This window comes from Diabrotica undecimpunctata, chromosome 6 (assembly GCF_040954645.1).
Source record: "Diabrotica undecimpunctata isolate CICGRU chromosome 6, icDiaUnde3, whole genome shotgun sequence".
In the NCBI taxonomy this organism is placed as follows: domain Eukaryota; kingdom Metazoa; phylum Arthropoda; class Insecta; order Coleoptera; family Chrysomelidae; genus Diabrotica; species Diabrotica undecimpunctata.
This window is the reverse complement of record NC_092808.1, coordinates 85,461,801-85,482,613: the sequence shown is the minus strand read 5'-3', so window position 1 is coordinate 85,482,613 and position 20,813 is coordinate 85,461,801. Positions and strand designations below refer to the sequence as shown.

At 30.3% G+C, this 20,813-nt stretch overlaps 1 protein-coding gene across 3 annotated transcripts in view; it reads right to left on the bottom strand.

The window, feature by feature from the left end:
• LOC140443526 (dual oxidase maturation factor 1-like) overlaps positions 1-20,813 on the bottom strand; it is a 297,352-nt gene that overhangs the window by 38,948 nt on the left and 237,591 nt on the right. For all 3 annotated transcript variants that reach the window (XM_072534840.1, XM_072534839.1, XM_072534841.1), the window contains exon 4: positions 8,203-8,337. In XM_072534840.1, the coding sequence (XP_072390941.1) occupies positions 8,203-8,337 (135 nt within the window). The remainder of the gene's footprint in view (positions 1-8,202; positions 8,338-20,813) is intronic.

Below are 20,813 nucleotides of genomic sequence, written 5' to 3'. Positions count from 1 at the left end.
GTTTAGATGCAGGTTAGCAACTACCTACAAGGTGCAACTCCTGCGACCTCTTTTGAAACTGTAAGATGGTTTAGCCGATATATTGTTAGTAATGTACTAGCGGACCAACTCGACATCGAGTTTTTTAAATGAAATTTTTATTTTGCGAGAAAAATTAAGAGATCAATACAAACAATATAAGCAAGAATATACATAACATTCATCAATAATAATGCAAGTAAAAAGTGTATTAAATATCACGAAATATTTCGTCGAAAACAATGTTTTTTGTTACAATGTTATCATTTAGCAATTAATTTTGTATGCTGATCACGAATCCGGTGTCAGATTTGCTCTATCTTGACGTTTTATGTGCGTTTCGGGTCACTTCCGGTGTCGGATCGCAACCGGAAATACATATTTAGATTCGTCTCGACGAGACCTTTCGATCCATATATACATTGTGGGGTCTAAAACTTAATGTAAATTTTAACTTCCGGTCGTCTCAAAACCGGAAGTGAATTTTTGTACCAAAAGTATATTTTGACAATCTCATATGTAATACTAATAATATTCCGAAAAAATATTTTAATTATCTAATATGGTTTTTGAGTAAAGTGGTGTACAAGAAAAGGGCTTAGCGTTTTAGTATATAAGATATATCTGCTAATTAATTTGACATTAATTGAGATTTTTTGTAATCAGAAGTTCATATTTGACAATATCGCCGGCACGCCGATACTCGAAGAAGTATATTATTACATCTTGTCGCTGATCATAGCCCTTTTTGAACCGAGTATTTTAACGAAAAGAGCTTTTTTAATCTCTAAAAATTTAATAAAACCGAATTGCCCGTGACCACTTTTATTTTCACATTTTCTAGTTATTTTGATTCAAATTTATTTGATACAAGTTATTTTGATACAAATACAAAGTTAATGAATCCGAAATCTTCGCAACGTTTAACACTTCATGTCTTTTCAATTTTAAAAAAGGTTGATTTTAGCTAGTTTTAGGAATTTAAGCAGTATGATATATTTTAGACAAGACTGTTATTGTTTCTTGTTTATATAAAACTGTAGTTCCTTGAACTTCGAATTTTAATATGCTTTGTATACTAGATAAAGCAGCGATAATACTAAATGTACGGTATTATCGCTGCTAAAGAAAAAGATCTGTAGCATAAGTCTTTCATAAACTCTGTCATTCATTTTAATCTTATACAATTTTTAGTCGTGATCTTATCAAACGTCTGTTCATTTTTAATCGTTTACAAATTTCATTTGGTTCGACTTTAAGTACCAGGCTATTTTTTTAGCACAAACTTGGAAGTTCGCTTCCCATACTCTCACTGACACTTAGTTCTAACAGGTTTTGATGTATTGGTTGATTTCTTTGACAGTCCAAAATGAAAATTAAAGTCAGCGATGGGACTGTGGTCCGAGTTAATGTTTGTTCCATAATAATAAGTCCTAAAAATTTTGCCTGGTGATGTCCATTTGTAAATACTTCAAAGGTGTATTTATACAAAGTAATTTTAATAACGACTTTTTGCTATCTATCTACCTATACGAATTATACTTCTATGTTATGAAATTTTTAAGCACTGAAAATATGCGAAACTTAAAGCTAATTGTAGTTCAATTATTCTCCCATCACGTTTGGAGTAATAAAACCTGTATAAAGACAAATTAAGTAGATAATATAAAAGTCATCGTAGCTCATTTTGTCGAAAGTAATTATTATTAATAAGATATCCGTTCTTATATAAAAAATTAAAGAAAGCAATTATAATATAAATAGATGGAAATACAACGTTGAACTTTTTTGTATATTTAAAAAGGCAGATGCCTAATAAACACATACTTTCACTTAAAAATTAAAGAATCAATAAGGTTATAAATATGTAATAAAAACAAATAACTAAAACAACTGAAAATGTCTGCTGTACAAAATGAAGTTTTAAACTTAAGGTAAAAAAAATTTTTTTTTATTTAGCTTTACGTGTCCCGACAGCGTAAAAACTCATTTAAAACTATATGATATAAGACAAATATTTCAATATTAAATACTTCCTCAAAAATTGAATTAGATAATTAGATATTTTTAATTTAAAAATGCCTTCTATAGTATAAAGGATCATATATTCTCCTTATTTATACCTTTATATTTATCTCTTGAACAGAAAGATGCAAACCTGTACTTCAAAATGATAACACTGGAGTAAATCGTTGAGTTACCTGATACTTAACGATTAATCGTTAAATTTGTATTTAAAATATGACGCTACGCCGAATAGAAACATTGCAACCCAAGCAATTGATATTTTATACAGGAAGAGTTACCTCAAAAATGTTACTGACTAAAGCATCTTCTGCTTTTAATCCTTATCTGACCTTCTTCTATATTCTTATTAGGAAATTTTGCCTGTTTATGTTTTCTTAGATTGTGCCTTTATCCAATATTGTCGCTTTGTAAATTCTTGTCTTGCTTTTCATCCTAATGAGTTTGTTCCTCCATATTTTATTTTTTAAACATTCTACTGCTCTTCGGGCTTGCTGTATTTGTTTTTTACCTCTCCTTTTACACCACCGTAACTAAATAGTGTGATGCATTAATAGTTCATTCTATATAGATATATAGATATATATATATATATATACATGTACAATAGACCAACATTTCTGTGTCTGATTAACCTAAAGAAAGCGTTTGACGAGGTAAGATTCAAAGATGTAATCCATCTTCTGTATAATAGAGAAACTCCCCTTAATATTATGAAAACTATCGAAAACATCTACCAAAACAACAAAATGGAAGTCAGAATAGATGGATAACTTACAAAACTGATAGAAACAGGGAGCGGAATAAGACAAGGGCATTCATTGAGCCCCATGCTATTCATTTTCTAGTTTTCTCCATAATTTGTTCCCTAAGTCGTTCATTCTCGCATTTTAGTTTCATTACTTCAGTTTATTTAAGTTTAAATTTATTCTGGAGTCTTGAATACTTCTTGAACAGATCTTTAATAATAACTTTGCAAGTAGGGACTTTATCATTATTACAAGATTGTGGTTGTTTGTCATATGTAGTACAGTTTCCTGAATAAGGGGTCGGTGGGCATGATGTTTTTTTGTACACTTCCAATTCATCCCTTTCTTCATGTAGTTCAGTAAGATCTTGATACATATTCCGAATTATAACACGAAGGCTTTTCATTTGATTCTCCAGTTTTCGATTTTGATCCATATATTCGTTAAAGCGGTTTTCTATAAGATTTGGACTTGTGCAAGTTTTTGGAAGTCTGGATGTCGAGAGAAACATGTAGTTCCTCAAGTAATAATTTATCCATTGTCATCGACCTGGAGTCAACACATAATTTAAGTTTGGAAAGATGTAACCCATATATGGATGTCATAGAAATCTAATTTCATTGTTAGCTTCAAGTACATAAGACATTCGCCGTAAATTGCAAGAAAATAATACAACAGTTATAAAGCTAGAACAGATCAAACACCTGGCTGGAAAAAGTTATTTAAATGCTGATGCTCGGTCAAGACGGTCATACAGTGCAAATTGTAATCATTGTCTTAGATTTTTAGAACGACTTTGCCCCGTGAGACGGACCACCGTCAATAATGATCAATGCAGCCTCAACAGCTACAAAACACTCAAGCAGATGATCCATGTATTAAAAGAGTATTGGATTGAATGCATCGAAATGAAAGACCTACTTGGCAAGACATTAGTGCATGTATTCCAGAAGTCAAGTGTTACTGGAGTCAATGGAATTGCCTAGTGCTAAAAGATGATCTTCTGTATAGAACCTTTGAGAACGATGATTGTACAGAATCTAAGCTTCAGTTGATTGTACCTAAAAGTAAAGTGTCAGATGAATTGCGTCAGTTGCATGACGGTGCATCAGGCGGACACTTTGGTATTACGAAGACTCTGCAAAAGGTTCGAGAATGGTTCTATGTGGTGAACTGTAAAAATGATGTAAGAAGATGGTACCGGAAATGTGAACTGTGTGAAACCAGTAATGGTCCAGTTGGTAAAAAGAGGGCACCCATGAAACAGTACAATGTTGGCAGTCCTATGAAAAGAGTAACAATCGACATTTCAGGTCCACTTCCAGAGACAAATGATGGAAATAAATATATACTGATAGCCATGGATTATTTTACTGAGGCATATGCGATACCAAATCAAGAAGCTGCTACCGTTGCAGAGGTACTGGCTAACGAATTTTTTAGCCAATTTGGTGTTACCTTGAAGATCCACTCCGACCAAGGGCGAAACTTTGAGTCAACCCTTTTCCAAAACGTTTGTAAATTGATTGGTGTCAATAAGACCGGAACGACACCCCTGCATCCTCAATCAGATGGAATAGTCGAGAGGATGAACCAAACGATGGGTAAACACCTGTCCAAAGTTGTATCAGAACGTCAAAGAGATTGGGACCAGCACATTCCTTTATTCCTAATAGCCTACCGTTCGGCCGTGAATGAAACTACAGCCCAGACTCCAACTTGCCTGATGTTAGGTCGTGAAGTTCGTTTTCCCTGCGACCTAAAGTTTGGCAGCAGACCTTCCGAAGAACATGTTGCAAGCGAAGATTATGTCGACCGCCTGAAGTTAAGAATGAACAACATTCATGAACTTGCCCGACAACACATCCAGTTAGCGAGTGACTGAATGAAAGATCAATATGATTCTCGATGCAAGAATGAAAGCTATGAAGTAGGTGATCTTGTTTGGCTTTATAATCCACAACGTCGTCGAGGCTTGTCTCCTAAACTCCTAAGACAATGGGAAGGTCCGTATGAAATTAAAAATAGAATAAATGACGTAATATACCGAATAGCACGAACCCTTCAACATGAGATCAAAGATGACCGGCGAGCAAGCTTTAATGAATTTATGTCAAATTACGCGGAAAGAAATAGTGCTAGATTCGGTGTGACCACAGAAGTTCAGCAGGATCTTTTTAGTGTTCCGCATAACATCTCTCTGGCCCACTGTGTTGCCCAAGATCTTGAGATGACTAAAGGAATCTCATCCGTATTTTATAAGAAGTTCGGTCGTGTGGACGAGTTAAAAAATCGGCAGCCTAAAGTTGGAAGAGTACTGAGATTAGAAGATGGTTCTCGATCTTTGCTGTATATGGTGACTAGGAAGTCGTATACAGACAGAGCAAGCTACGAGGATATACGGCGTGCTCTAACTAATTAATTTGAAGAAAATCGTGTGCAATTATGGCATCAAGTATTTGGCCTTATCCAAGATAGGCCATGCGCTAGATAAACTGGATTGGAAGATTGTCAGAAGCATGCTTCAAGTGATGTTCCGAGAAACCGGCGTACGAATTACTGTGTGTTGCATTAACCCGATAAGATCGTGTCCTTCAAAGTCAGTAGACTGTTATTTCTTCTTAAGGGGTTCATGCAGAGCTGGAGAGTTCTGTAGATTCCGCCATCCTGGGCGTAGATCTAGAGTTGCTGATCGAGACGCTCAGATCTAAGAGGGGAGCAGTGTAACGAAATAACCCATCTTCGATGCGTAGTGCGTGTTACAATTCTTAGAAGGATAAATCTAGAATATTCAAGTGTTGGCACTTCAATACCGCCCGTCTTCGGTGCGCTTTTAACGAGAAAAATAGAGGTGGACTATTCCAGAATATTCTAGTATTTAATAACTTGTACATATAAGTAGCTCCGACATTAGCTAAGTTAGTCGATAAGATATTTTCGTGCCGTGAACTTATAAATAAATATATTTATATAAATTACAATCGCCCGTTTTATTTAAAAACGGTACAATATTTTAACATTTTATTATGAGGATACTAATCCCTTGACAGTTTTATTTAGCAAAAATAAAATCACCTACCTAACTTTAAAGTAAAGTAAATGCTTAACTGCTTATTGTTGAGAACGATTTCCGAATTGAAAATTGAAACGTCAATAAACTTACTTTAACCTTCAATTTTGATTTATTCCCATTAAAATAGTAATTGCTTATTGTTGGTTCAAAGTGAATTATTCATTTAAAGGTATTAATTTTATATTACAAATAAAATTGTCACGAAATAGAACACACTTTATTTTATTATCTTTTGCGTTTCCATTTATAATTTTTTATTCGATATAATATTATTGTGTTCTTTTTTCTCTAATAGGTAATAGTTAAGGTAATATTTAGCGACGAAGCTCGCATATCTAGTGCAGGAATATTTAAATGACACAATGAAGAACTATACTGGAATGACTCAAGTCCTTAGTTCAGTGTATCTGTAGGTAAGGGAGATTTGATTTTAAGTTAGTGTTTTGTCAAGCATAATAAATTAGTTTATCATATACCTATTTGACGATAAATGGTTTGAACATTTTTGATGAGAAATATTTCTCATTAAATTGATGATTTTTATTTTTATTTCAATTTTTTTTATTTCAACAAGGAGCATCTGCCCTTAATGCCGAAATCGTTGGAAATTATTTAACTGAAAAATTTTATAATCAGTGGATTGGAACGTGTGCTCCTTGTTCACCAGAACTAAATAATTCTAATTTTTTTATTTGGTAATTTTTAAAAAACAATATTTATAAAACTGCCTTTAATACTAAGGAAGGATTATTACAAAGTATCCATATACTCCTGTAAAATAAAGCAAATGCATATACTTAATTGTGTAAGATATATAATAAAAAGGTGTCAATTATTATTATAACTAAAAGGTGGCATTTGAACATTTATTATAATTTTTAAATTTTTGTAAAATGAATTCAAGTTGTTCCGTTTTTTATTAATGTTGTTTTTTGTATTTGTAATAATGTAATTGCAGAGTAGCTCCAATGACTTAAAATAGATATATAATATGTCCTATCAGCCGAAAGACAATTAAAAATGTAAACGAAAAATGTCAAAATATATAAGGTGTCCCATACAAAAAAAAAACATTAGTTGATATTATATTTTCTAGTGAGATCCCCTTAAAAAATTTCTGTAAGCCACTCAACTCTTCCATAATATATCTATCAAAAGTTTTAATAAGTTTTTTAAAATGTATCTGAATAAAGAAGATATTTAACCTTTTCGTTTTCGATTTTTTTCAATAATCGCCCTGTATCTCGCTAATGTTGGGAGCTATTGATGATTCAATTAGACAACCGTTACTTTAATAAAAAAAAAAGTCATGACATCTCAACTACTTTTTTCTATCTCCTCTAGTTTTCGGTACACCCTACAAAGCATACCAATTTGGGACACTCTGTACATATTATATACAAGTTATTTAATTTTGTTATTTATTTTGAATATATTTTTATTTATAATAAACTTGTGTTTTACTATTCTGATGTTTAACAGAACTAGCCGTCACACTGTGCTAGTTGATCTCTTATCAATATTCCGCAACATTTTAATAGTTTATTTGTTATTCCATCCATGTCTGCAGCTTTTCTCTTTTTTAATTTTCTTTGAGATTTCTTCACTTCCACTGTGCTTATTTAAGTTTATTCTAGAGTTTTAATTTCCGATGTTTTTGTTTCTGCTGGGGTCGGTTAGTCTTCTGAGTACAGTCTTCAAGAAATGTATTCACTTATTTGTGTTTACGACTTTTAATTTTACTATGTCTCTTATTTCTTCTCCCTCTCCTCTTATAAATCTCCATATTTCCTATTGTAATCCGTAGAAGCCATGTTTCAGATCTTTTGAGAAGCGTTTCCAGTGGTTGTTTTTGGTTATTATAACAAAAATATGTGTCTCATTGTGAATTCTCTTATAGTTATCATATGCATGTGGTGTCTTATTATTGATGCATTCCAGATATGTTTCTTTTCCTTTGCATATTTCTTTTACTTTGTTATAACATATAACATGGATACAACCATGGCGTTTTATTCTGAAACTTCTTAAGCCTATTAACTGTCTTTTTACCGAGAGATTCCTTTGTAGCGCTTAGAATGGACATTTTTATTTTTAATTAGCTCTCTTCTACTCCATTATCCGCGATTAGGTTTCTGTTTTTTGCTTATGTTAGTCTTCTTTTGTAAAGTTTGATGAAACTTGTATCATACGGTATTACACTAGTTATTTATTGCGCATTTTTAACGTATACTATATTTGTTAGAAAAGTTGTACACTTAATTAAACTATTTGAATAGGAAGAAGGTTGGAAACTAATAACTTATGAAACAAGTCGAAAATACGCTTTAAACTTACCTTGTAAAGTAATATTTACATGATTTAATCCTACATACACTCCGATGTCAGCTGTCACCTTTTCTTGGGAGAATGCTTGATAAGTGCTGACTATTTGAGATTTTGATATATGCCACGCTGATCCATATAATGTTACTAAAACGAGAAGAAAATATTATAAAATTTCAGTAAAAGCTTTGTATATCGTTTTTTATAATATATATATATATATATATATATATATATATATATATATTCATATATATATATATATATATATATATATATATATATATATATATATATGAATATATTATACCTTACAAAGATGTATTAAATCAAGTATTACATATTGTTCTGAAGCTATGTTCTTGTGGCATTATAAAGTAATTACTATTTAAATGGGAATAAGCCACAATTAAAGGTTAAAGTACGTTTATTGACGTTTCAATTTCCACTTCGAAAATCGTTCTCAAAATACAAACATTAGTATAAATAAAAACTAATAAATATAATAAACTAATGTTTGTATTTTGAGAACGATTTCCGAAGTGGAAATTGAAACGTCAATAAACGTGCTTTAACCTTTAATTGTGGCTTATTCCCATTTAAATAGTAAGTATTACATTTTCTAAATAATTATCAGTGAAAAATTCAATTCATTGTTGGGGTACATACATAAAGTATATACTGAAGAAATAATGTAAAAGGTCAAGTTGGCAAGGTTAGACGCAGGTAGCTCACAAGTTAAAGTCATTAGAACTATAGGAATTGTCGGCCGAGGAAAGTGAAAGCCACAAGAAAGACTTGTGAAAAATGATCTTCTGTAAGAAACCTTTATAACAGTGCATCAAATATAAACACTTTGACACTACGAGGATTTTACAAAAGGTTTGAGAACTGTTCTATTTGATGCAACAGAAAGAAGTATTTTCAGACTGATGTTCTTATCTCATAGTACCGGGTTCAATTTTCGTATGCAGTCTCTTGTTTGTCCTAGTCTATTTTTTATATCTTCCTTCGTTGTTCCTTTGTTTGATATTATAAAGCCTAAATACTTATACTTGTCTGTTCCTTTGATTTGTTTACCTTCGTCTATTTCCAGCTGTTTTATTTCTGTATTCTCCGTTGTTAGGTATTCAGTTTTCTTTAGGTTTATTTCCATCCCATTCTTTGTATATTCCTGTTCCAGTTTTCTCATCATAAAACTGAGGTCATCCTCGTCTTGGGCGATCACTATTTGGTCGTCGGCAAAACTTAGCGTATATAGATATTCGTTCCTTACTGGTATACCCATTCCTTCGCACTTTCTTTTCCATGGTTTCAGGGTTTTTTCCAGGAATATTTTGAAAAGGGTGGGGGTTGTGGAGCAGCCCTGTAGTAGTCCCTTTGTCGTCTTAAATGGACTGCATATTCTATTGTCCGTTTTGATAGCTACTTCGTTATTCTTGTAGAGTGCTTTTACCGCGTTTATTAATTTTCGTGGAACTTCGATGGCTTCCATTGCAAGATTATTGCATTGCATTAAGATATCTAATTTGCATAATTTGGGTATACTTTATATATATATATATATATATATATATATATATATGACGTTTGTCGTATATATATATATATATATATATATATATATATATATATAAACGTCATATATATATATATATATATATATATATATATATATATATATATATATATATATATATATATATATATATATATATATATATATATATATATATATAAGGATATACTTTAAAGTTTTAATGTCCAAAGCTTCAAAGCTTCAAAATGTGGTCCTTAAAATGGGCAGGCATTAAAACTTGCAGGAGCGTTGGAGGGGAAAAGATCTGTTAACTGGTCTCTGGTTCTAGTTTATGAATTTCGACGTTTCTTTTTTTAATTTTTATGCACTTTTCACGCGCATGCCTAATATGTATTATTTAAATAAATAAATAAATTGTAAAATAAACCATAAAGGTAATTTGATGGTTTTTCAATCACGAAAGTACAAATCCGAAGATTTCTATTGACGAAATCAAAATCCAGATTTTTCCTTTAATCTGTGCTTTCTAAGAATTTATTTCCAAGAAATAAAGTTTTCATTCAACTCTTTAATCAACTAAATATCCTATTTAATCTTTATTTTTTATTTTCAATGTTTATTTATTTTAGTTATAATTCCTTTATTCAGACCCGATTTTATTCTATGAGATATAACGTATATACATTTCTATGCCTCACTTCAATAGACAGTATTGTAGACTTTAATGTAGACAGTCGATTCCGAATTGTATACCTAAATATCATGAATTTATATACAAAGCCTTGAAAACCATATCACTTGTAATTAAACGATATGCATGAGACCGTAATCCAGAAAGGTTCAAATTTCATATAAAATTAAATAGCTCACACCCATACATCAAATATAATTACGAAACGTGAAGCGTGAAATTTAACAGACTAGAAAAATGGTCAACGACTCTCATTATACTGTTAGTACTCCAGTCGTGAAAAACGAAAATGCCAGTGAACCTTTAAAAATCATACGAATGATTTGTTGAGAATGTTAATTTCGAGACCACAAAAAATATGCAAAAAAGTTTACCAAGTTTATCCTCCTGATTCCTCTAAAAACCCTACTTTGTAGGGAACAAAAACGAAAAAAAAAACGGAAAAAATCGATTTACCAAGAATCTGTACTCCATAGAAAAACATGTTTTAAATAATAAATGTAGCTAGTAATGTAAAGATAATTTTAAACAAAAATGTTTATTCGCAGTTTTGCTGTAGAATGAACCGTTCTCTTAGAAATAACGTCAGAAGCGACCAGTAATTTGCGTGAAATAAATTTTAAATAAAATTTGTTTTAACTCAACTGTAAAAGCTCGATATCTTTCCATCATAGTGTCCTATCAACAAAAATCAAAATGCGTTTAAAGGTAAAGACAGCAACTTTCGTATGCAATTTTTGCATTTTGCCGCAAATTAAGTTAATTTCTATAAAGGTGTTAACTAATTAAACGTTTAGCGATTTTTACAATGTTTTACGATTCATATGAGATCAATAAAATTTATTACTTCTATTGACCGGTCACTATGGAATTCTCGTTATTAGAGCTTAATCTTTAACACATATGGCCTGAATTTTCGATTTTGAGTTTTGGCAACAAATGTGAGGCATTTGAAATATGTCTAAAAAACGATGAGTTTCACATTGATCACGATCTATATCGTTTAAAATTGCTTCGTTTTAATTACACATGTACGTTTTTCGAAACGACATAACTTTAGCTATAAATACCATTTAAAACCGTCTTCGTGGAAGTAGTTCCCGTGAAGTGCGATCGGTTGTGATGTGAATGTTTAAATTCAGCGTTTTTTTGGGCATATTTTAAATTCCTCATATTTGTTGCCAAAATAAATATCAAAATTTCATGTACTGTTCGTTAGAAGATATTTTCGATTTAATCTTCTAGGTATAGTTGTATACAGGGTCGGACTTATATACTGATACATTTTATCAAAATTACGACAATCTCACAAAGTAAAAAAAATATATACAAGTTATATATGTAAGCTTTTTATATTAAAATAATATATTTAACATAGTGAAAAAATAAAAAAAAATAATTTTAAACTTAACTATCGTCTACATTTAAATCGGTATTACTATCATCACCATTTTTGCCGACGCGCGACGGACACTATATTCTGGTTTCAGGTTTCTGTTGTGACTGAGCATTGAAATCTCTAATACAATTTTTAAGTAGGTACTACTGTATGCCAGATTTTATTCACAGAATTAACAACAAAACGTTTATTAATATTTAAAAATAATACTTGCTTAACTATTGTTATATTTTCATTCGAAGTCAATCGAAAGTCTTTGCTTAGCGACGACGTATTCAGCGACCTGAAAAACCTCCTAGTAATGAGTGTCGACTGATTTAGAATGAAATGAAGATATCACTCCAGAAGACGATGCCCACTCTGGGCACCACGTAACTCGGGGACTACCGTCGATATCATATTTGTGTTCAGCGACCTCGATAACCCCCGAGTAACAAAATTGAACTTATTCCTGTCCATCATTATATACCGTTTTTATATTTCCAGGTGTTCCAGACTTGAATAAAGTTCTAGAACTTTATTTAAGTTTAAAGATTGTTTAACAAGTTATCAGAGAAGATTAATTACACCTCATTATAGTAAGACCCCTCATTTTTATGGAGTTCCGAAAGTTTATAAAACGAATATACCACTTAGACCCATTTGTAGTACCATGAACTCTCCTTGTAGTGAACTATAGTATATTTGAAGAATAAGCTGGAGTAAATTCTCAGAAAAAAAAACTAAATTGTTAAGCATATTTTAGTACGTGTGCTTTTCGTACAACGTCAATATTTTAGCTTATTTTACGTTGGGTTTGACTATTTAAATAGAAATGTTTCCATGTTACATGGACTATCGTAAAGTTTAAATACCTGATATTGTTAGAACTGTACATTATTTATTTCGGTTTGTTAGATATTTAAACCATTTTCAAAGCATATTATAATAATATAAATCTGTTTATTTGAGTAACGTTATTTATGGTTATTTTTGTCGTTATGATAATGACCCATTAAATAACAAGAAATAAAGAAACTCTTAAAATACATAGGTATTTAGTTAATGGTCTTTTGATAGTTTAGATAGAAAAAGTCGATTAGCGAAAGATGGTTTCTGATAAAGGTGAACGCTTTCTTAAATAGTATAAATTTCGATTTTGTTTGGAAAACCAATTATTAATAAAATGGTTAATGGTCTTTAAATAGTCATTCATTAATATCAGAAAATTTTTGTTTAGTCGATTATAAGCGAGCGAAGAGATCTGACACAGTTGTTTTTTGCAAGAGTGAATAGTGAGTTTATATAATATGGAATTAACGTGTGATTATACACCAGTTAAAAAATTAAAGTTGAATCATTTATCACTTAACGAAAAGAGTGTTATCCTTAATGTCTGCAATTATTTTAAGCAACAGAATCCTTCCAGTACTGTTGATAGTATAGTTGAAATTTCGTCTAAAGTAATGGGATATTCAAAATCAACTGTATATAAAATTTTAAAAGAGGAAAAATCAGATGGTATAACGCCACCCAAACCGACACCAGAAAGACCAAAATTGTCGAAAGTGAATGTGAATGAATTTTTCAAAAATGCAATTCGTAGAATGGTCCGCTCATTTTTTTTAACAAACAAATACCAACTTTAGATAAAGTTTTACAAGCCATTACCGACGATCCCGATTTACCCATAATAAGTAGAGACAAACTTTGGAAAGTTTTGCATGAGTTAAACTTTAAGTATGAAAAATTGGGCAGACAGTCAATGCTTATCGAGTCCGAAGAAATTGTGTGTTGGAGACGAGACTACCTCAGAAAAATATAAAAAATGAGGACAGAAAATAAGAATATTTATTGTTTAGATGAAACGTGGGTTAATGAAGGGCATACTGTAGGGAGAGTTTGGAAAGACAAAACTATAAAAACATGTCGACAAGCATTTCTGAAAGGATATTCCACTAGTTTCAAGGAACCAACAGGTAAAGGTCGACGATTAATTGTTACTCATATAGGTAGTATGAATGGATTTCTTAAGGAGGGTTTACTTTTATTCGAATCAAAAAAGACCAGTGGTTATCCCGAAGAGATGAACGGAGACGTGTTTGAAGAATATTTCGAACAGATGATTGAATTCATACCTAAAAATTCAGTTATTTTGATGGACAATGCAAGTTACCACTCTAGATTAGTTGAACGTTTACCAACTACTCAATGGATGAAAGATGAAATTGCAACTTCTAAGAATTTAATCTTTGACGATACAATGACAAAAGCAGAATTATTAGAGCTTGCTGAAATTAATAAACAAAATTATAAACTATATGTCATTTAGGAGATAGCCAAAAAACGAGGAATTGAAATCCTTCGCCTACCACCGTATCATTGCGAGCTAAATGCGACAGAATTAGTATTGGCCGAAGCTAAAGGTAACGTTGCTCGAAATAATACAACTTTTAAATTGTCAGATGTTACTATTCTTTTTCATAAATCAATATCCGAAGTAACGACTGAACATGGATTATGTTATGGATATTGAGAACAATATGTGGAAGCTTGATCATATAATAGATAGCAGTATAGAACCTATAATAATTCATTCCGGATCGGATAACACTTCGTCTGAAACAGAATATGGGGAAGCTTAACTTTAAACTGTAGCTCAGAAGTTTATTTTACATTTGAACTAATTACCGTCAACTTCATTGTTTATTTTTTATTTATTTTTTATTGCACCATAATTTTCATTCTTATTTCCAATATTATTACTATTAAGAATATTATTATTTATTAATAGGAATATATAAAAACTTACAGTTTTTGTGTATGTATTTTACGTTTCAGTATAATTTATTGTATTTTATTATTTTATATTAACTGTATGTTTCACAAATAATAGAATTTTTATTCTTTTTATGTGTATCTTTTTATTTTAAACCAGTATTGGATTGGATTAATTTCTTTGTTCTAAATATCCAAATAAATTTAACGCAAACTTTTCTTTTAAGATTACGTTTTAGTTAGAAGATGTGCACGCCTATGTATTTCGAGGTTCGAAAATGAGTATTCTGAGAATTTACTCCAGCTTATTCTTCAAATATACTATATCAACATTTTTATTAAATATTTTAAAACCAATTGCAAAGAAAAATGACACATTTATAAAAAATACACAACATTATTTAAATAAATTATTAAATATTGAATTTAATTCAAATAATACTTTGCTAAGTTTTGACATAAATAGTTTATTTACGAATGTGCCATTAGATAAGACTTTAAATATAGTCAAGACAAAATTAGAGAATGATGGTACATTGACAACTAGAAGAAAACTAAACATATCAGCTATAATGGAGTTATTAACATTATGTACTGATAATACATATTTTCAACTAAATAATGAATTCTATAAACAAAATTTTGGTCTAGCAATAGGCTCTAGTTTATCTTCATTATTAGCCGATATATTTATGGAAGATTTTGAAAGAAATATTATTTCTAAACAAAATTTAAAACCCACAATATGGTGGAGATATGTAGATAATGTATTCTCAATATGGCCTCATGGATCAGAGTTGTTGGACACATTCCTAAATGATATAAACGATAAAGAAGAGGCAATAACATTTACCATGGAAAAGGAATATAATAACACACTACCTTTCCTGGATGTTTTAATCTCTAAGAACGAGACTGGATATGAGACTCAGGTGTATAGAAAACCAACACACACAAACAGATATTTAAATTTCAAATCAAATTACAATATTAATAGTAAAAAGGAATCATTAAATCCTTATATAATAGAGCCAAAATTACTTGTTCTAACGAAAATTCATTCTTGGAGGAAAAACATTTGTTAACATCTGCTTTATTAAAAAATGATTATCCTTTATCGTTTATAAATGGGGAGTTTTCAACAATCGATCGAATAGAACAGAACAACTTGGAACGATATCCTACAGCATACACAAGGAATAATACGAGGAGAATAACAATACAATACATAAAAGGATTATCAGAAAAATCTTAAAAGGATAGGAAATAAATTCAACATTTCAACAACATTCAAAACAACAAACACGTTGAGATCTATTTTGTCCAAAACCAAACCTAACAATGAACACGAAATGACAAAGAATTGAATTTATAAAATACCTTGTGAATACGATCAGTTTTATTTAGGTGAAACATCAAGGCCATTAAAAGTTAGAATAAGTAAACATCAATCTTATATTAAAAATAGAGAATTTGATAGATCTCAAATATGTAAACACGTATGAGATAATAAACATAGGATTCAATGGAATGATTCAAATATAGTCCTAAAAGAAACTGATGGTAAAAAAAAAATCAAAGAAGCAACTCTAATTATGCTAAATGAGTCCAATTGCGTCGCAAATTCCTCGGCAGAATGTAGTAGGATCTGGTTACCCATATTGAAAGAGGAAGTTATTAAAAGGAAAATACCATTATTAGTAAGTCAGTAACATATAGAGCATACATCATTTAAGTTCTTTAAATAACAAACATATAAAATCAGAATTTGGTGTTTATTGAAGGTAAACTAAATGCACGACCAAATACTTACCATGTCGGGATAGTATTATTTTCTGATGAATATACTCAAGTTAAAGTTGATTTCATGTATTCGAATGAACTACCTTTTAAGTAAAGTCGTCCCAGGAGCGCAACTCAACAATATTGGCAATATCATTTTAAAGTCGTCTACTTTAAAATGTATAATGTATGTCTGAATTGTCAATATAAATGAGTCAGATAAAATTAAATTATTAGAAGAATTTTTCACTAAATAACAGAAAAACAAAAATTTGTTTAATTTACTAATGTTTGTATTTTGAAAACGATTTCCGAAGTGGAAATTGAAATGTCAATAAACGTAATTTAACTTTTAATTGTGGCTTATTCCCATTTAAATAGTAATTATTTTAGTAATTAGACATAATGTAAACTTGTATTGTATGTATCATGCATATTGCAAATGTTAGAAGTAACCTCATGTAATTAGCAAAATCTACATTATAAAATAGAGTGCCTAATGAAATAACGTCTACGTGTCATATCCTTGCCACCAAAAACGCTTATTGGCATTGTAATTATAGCATTTTTTGACAGATTGCCGAATAAAAAAAGAATTAAAAAATATATTAGTTTAGCTGTAAAGAATAAAAATAAAACTCTTATTTTATTTTAAATAAAGCATTATTTCATAGAACTTGTGATTTGCTTTAAAATGAAAACGAATATTTTATTTTATATTTCTTTTAAAGAGGGCTCACTTAGTTAACCAAATTTAGCGTTGAAAAATATGTCTAAAAACTTGTTTACTTGGTTACTGAAAACAGCGATTTTTCGTAAACAAATATACCCAGATCACATAAATAAGCGGAACAACGTTTTTGTGACACTAGTTAATACAGCTATCTAACAACTGCTTTTGAGAAAATTACTGACAACAATATGTAATATGCAACAGGTTAAGTCATTTTTTACTTATAAAAAATATATAAACACTGTAAGATCGCTATTTAATTTTAAATACTTAATGTAAAAACCGGTAAATTATATGAAAAATTGACACAATTTTACTGAAAAAGTTTAAAAAATTCATTAAAATGAGAGTTTGTGAACTGATTTTTCTTAATTTTTTGCTTAATCATTGCAAAATTTTTTGCGTTTTTGCATCTTTTTTGCATAATTTTTGCAAATTAAAGACTTTTTAAAAATGCACAAAAAACTTTAATTTCGCGTGAGAATGGGGACAATATCACAAATATTCAGCTGTAAAAATTTCAAGAAATTTCACTTATTGTTTATTGCTAAATCTAAATGGTTTGTGGTATTGTGCCTACATGAATTCTGAAAACATTAAATTGAAGAGAAAGGCTTGTATTATCAAATTAAATCAGTTAACGAATAAAAAGTTTGTTAAATATTGTAAAATAGGTTTGAGATTTTAAGCTTGTAAAAATTTAAACGCATCACATACAGGAACATAATTCTTTTCTTCGAAATGTAGGCCTTTCTATACGAAAAAAAAAATACAATATCTCAGTACACTTAGAACCCCAGTTAGCCGTTTAAAAATTCACCGGGGATTTGTTTATAATGATTAAGAAATTTAAAAAATACCATTTAAAAGAAGAAAATTCAAGTTTTACAAAAATTTAAAACGATTCCTTTAAAAATGAGTCGTCCCAGAGGCTCTAAAAATGAAAAGTTTAAAAGCGAAACGATTTGCACTCTCTCAATTTTACTATTTCAAAAACTTAATCTATAGCTTGAAATTTATAAAACTCATAACATTGCCTTTTCTAATAAACGAAAATTAATGTCATCATTTTAATTAAATTTTCAATTTTAATACCTTATTGCATATATTATAAACATACAGCTGCATTCACTGAATAGTTTACACTTTCAATATTACATTGTAATACTATAAATTCGCCGTGTCGCATGGATTTACTAAATGTCAAAGAGCTCGTCAAAAATTTCGCGGTCGGTATTGAAAAATGAAATACAATGTATGTATGTAAAAGTATGTTATAAGCATTAAAATTTGTGTACATTAATGAAATTACAATTATATATATATATATATATATATATATATATATATATATATATATATATATATATATATATATATATATATATAATATATAAGTAAACGTTAAATAGTGGGTTTGCAGCAATAAAAAATGAAACATGAAGGACATAACCAATGTCCGAAAGCTTGGAACAAAAATTTAAAAGAGTACACGTTTCATTTTTTATTGCTGCAAACCCACTATTTAACGTTTACTTACTTACGTTGTCAGCAAATACTTCTGGTTCATTATATATATATATATATATATCATCATTCTCAGCATATTCTACAGATTATGGTCCTCCCTTACATAGTCATTCTTCAGTTCTGCCCACGATTGACTAAAATTCGCTTTTCTGTGCCATGTTGTACCGGTGTGTTTCCTTATGTCATAGTCCCATCATCTTGAATTTGGACATATTCTTGGTCTCTTGAGACCTTTTGGATTCCACAATGTAATTCTAGTGGACCACCTATTGTCAGTTCTTCTTGCTAAATGTCCTTCTACGGCCATTTTAAAGATTTAATTCTGTGGATTACATCCGCAACTTCCGTTTTCTGTCTGATTCATTTTATTCTTTTTCGATCTCCATTTATTACTCCTAGCATGCATCGCTCCATTGACCTTTGAGTAACTTTGAGTTTTGATATTACCTCTTTATTTAGTGTCCAAATTTCTTAGTCTTATGTCATGATTGGTAGTATACACTGATCGAATGCTTTTTCCTTCAGGTGGATTGGTATCTTCGAGTTTAATATATCTGGATTTCAAGCAAAAGATGCCCAAGCCAGTTTCATTATCAATCATTATTATCAAGTGCCGTGTTGTTTATTATTAAATCTTGGACATCCACTAGCTCGTTGTACATGATTTTTATTTTTGTCAAGTTCATTTTTAGGCCAACTTCATTGCTAGCTGCATTTAGGTCGCTTATAAGTTGTAGTTCTGTAAGATTATTAGCAATAAGAACGATGTCGTCTGCAAATCTTAGATAGTCTTTGGTAGTGAGATATTCTGGAGTATTTCCATAAATTTTTATCTTTGACTTTGCTTGTCTGTATATATTTAAAGTTTCTATGTATGGTTTGTCAATGATTTGGTTGGTCAAAGCTTCTATTACTGCCTTTTGATATAAAGAATTAAAAGCCTTCTCGAAATCTATGAAGGTTAATGCTAGTAGTATTTCATATTTTTTAACTTTACTCATTAGTTCTCAAAGCGTGTGGAAATCCATGGTAGTAAAACTACTTCTGGAGCCAGCTTGCTCTCTTAGCTTTGCAGCAGATAATGCATTTGTTAATGTGTTGTTGATAATTTTTGTGAATATTTTGTATATGATTGGAAGTAGACTTATAGGTCTGTAATTTTTGATATCCGCTTTGCTACCTTTCTTATGAACGAGAATTATGTTTACTGTATTTCAGTGGGCTGGTATGCATCTCGATCTTAAGATTTTCCAGGTTTTTTTGCCAACGTATTTAAGGAGTTTCACTGTTATTCCATCTATTCCAGCTGCTTTACTGCTTTTCATTTTTTATAATTCTCAATTCTGCTTCTTTCAGAAGTCATGGCCATATTTTCTTTAAACCACCTTCATTAAAAATAGATATTCAAGAAACAGTATGACGTATAGATTTGTTTGTATAAAGATAAATAAATTTGATGTACGGATAAATTTGTTATATATCAGGTCATAACCTTTTCTACTATTTATTTAGTAACTAATTTATTTAGTTGCTTTAATAAAGTCCTCGTAGACATACCGTCTCAGGACTTGCAACTTAATGTAGAGTCATATGTCGCCATGTTACCAATCCAACGGTAACTTTACCATCCTATTTGTAAACACGACATAATGTAAACTACACTTCACATATTAATTTTTAAAGGGTTTTTACCCTCATATTTAGTGGCTACATTCATGTAATATATTGACACTGATGATGGAATACTTATTCCGAAAACGTTTTGTCTTTTTAACATAGCCCGACGGGGTTTTTTATATACCTTTTTATAAAGGATTTTATTGGAAAATTTTTTATTGTATTTTTGTTAAATTGATGATACAAATAAAGATGCCAATATTTCGAATAAAAAAAGTTAACTTCCTACATGCTGATGCGTCTGAGTTATTTTAAATGTTTATGAGTTTAAAATCGTAGTAGTTTTGTAAACCTATTTTACAATGTTTAATATAAACTTTTCACGTTAAATGATTTAATTTAATCGTATAAGCCTCTCTCTTCAATTTGATGCTTACATACAGTATTGCCCAAAATAAACAGTACTCAAACTAAAACAAAGATGTCTTTTTGTGCGCGCTGTCATATTCAAATTAACTAGTATAGACCTGTCAAGTAATCCTTAAACAATTAATTATTAAGGCCTAATTGTTAA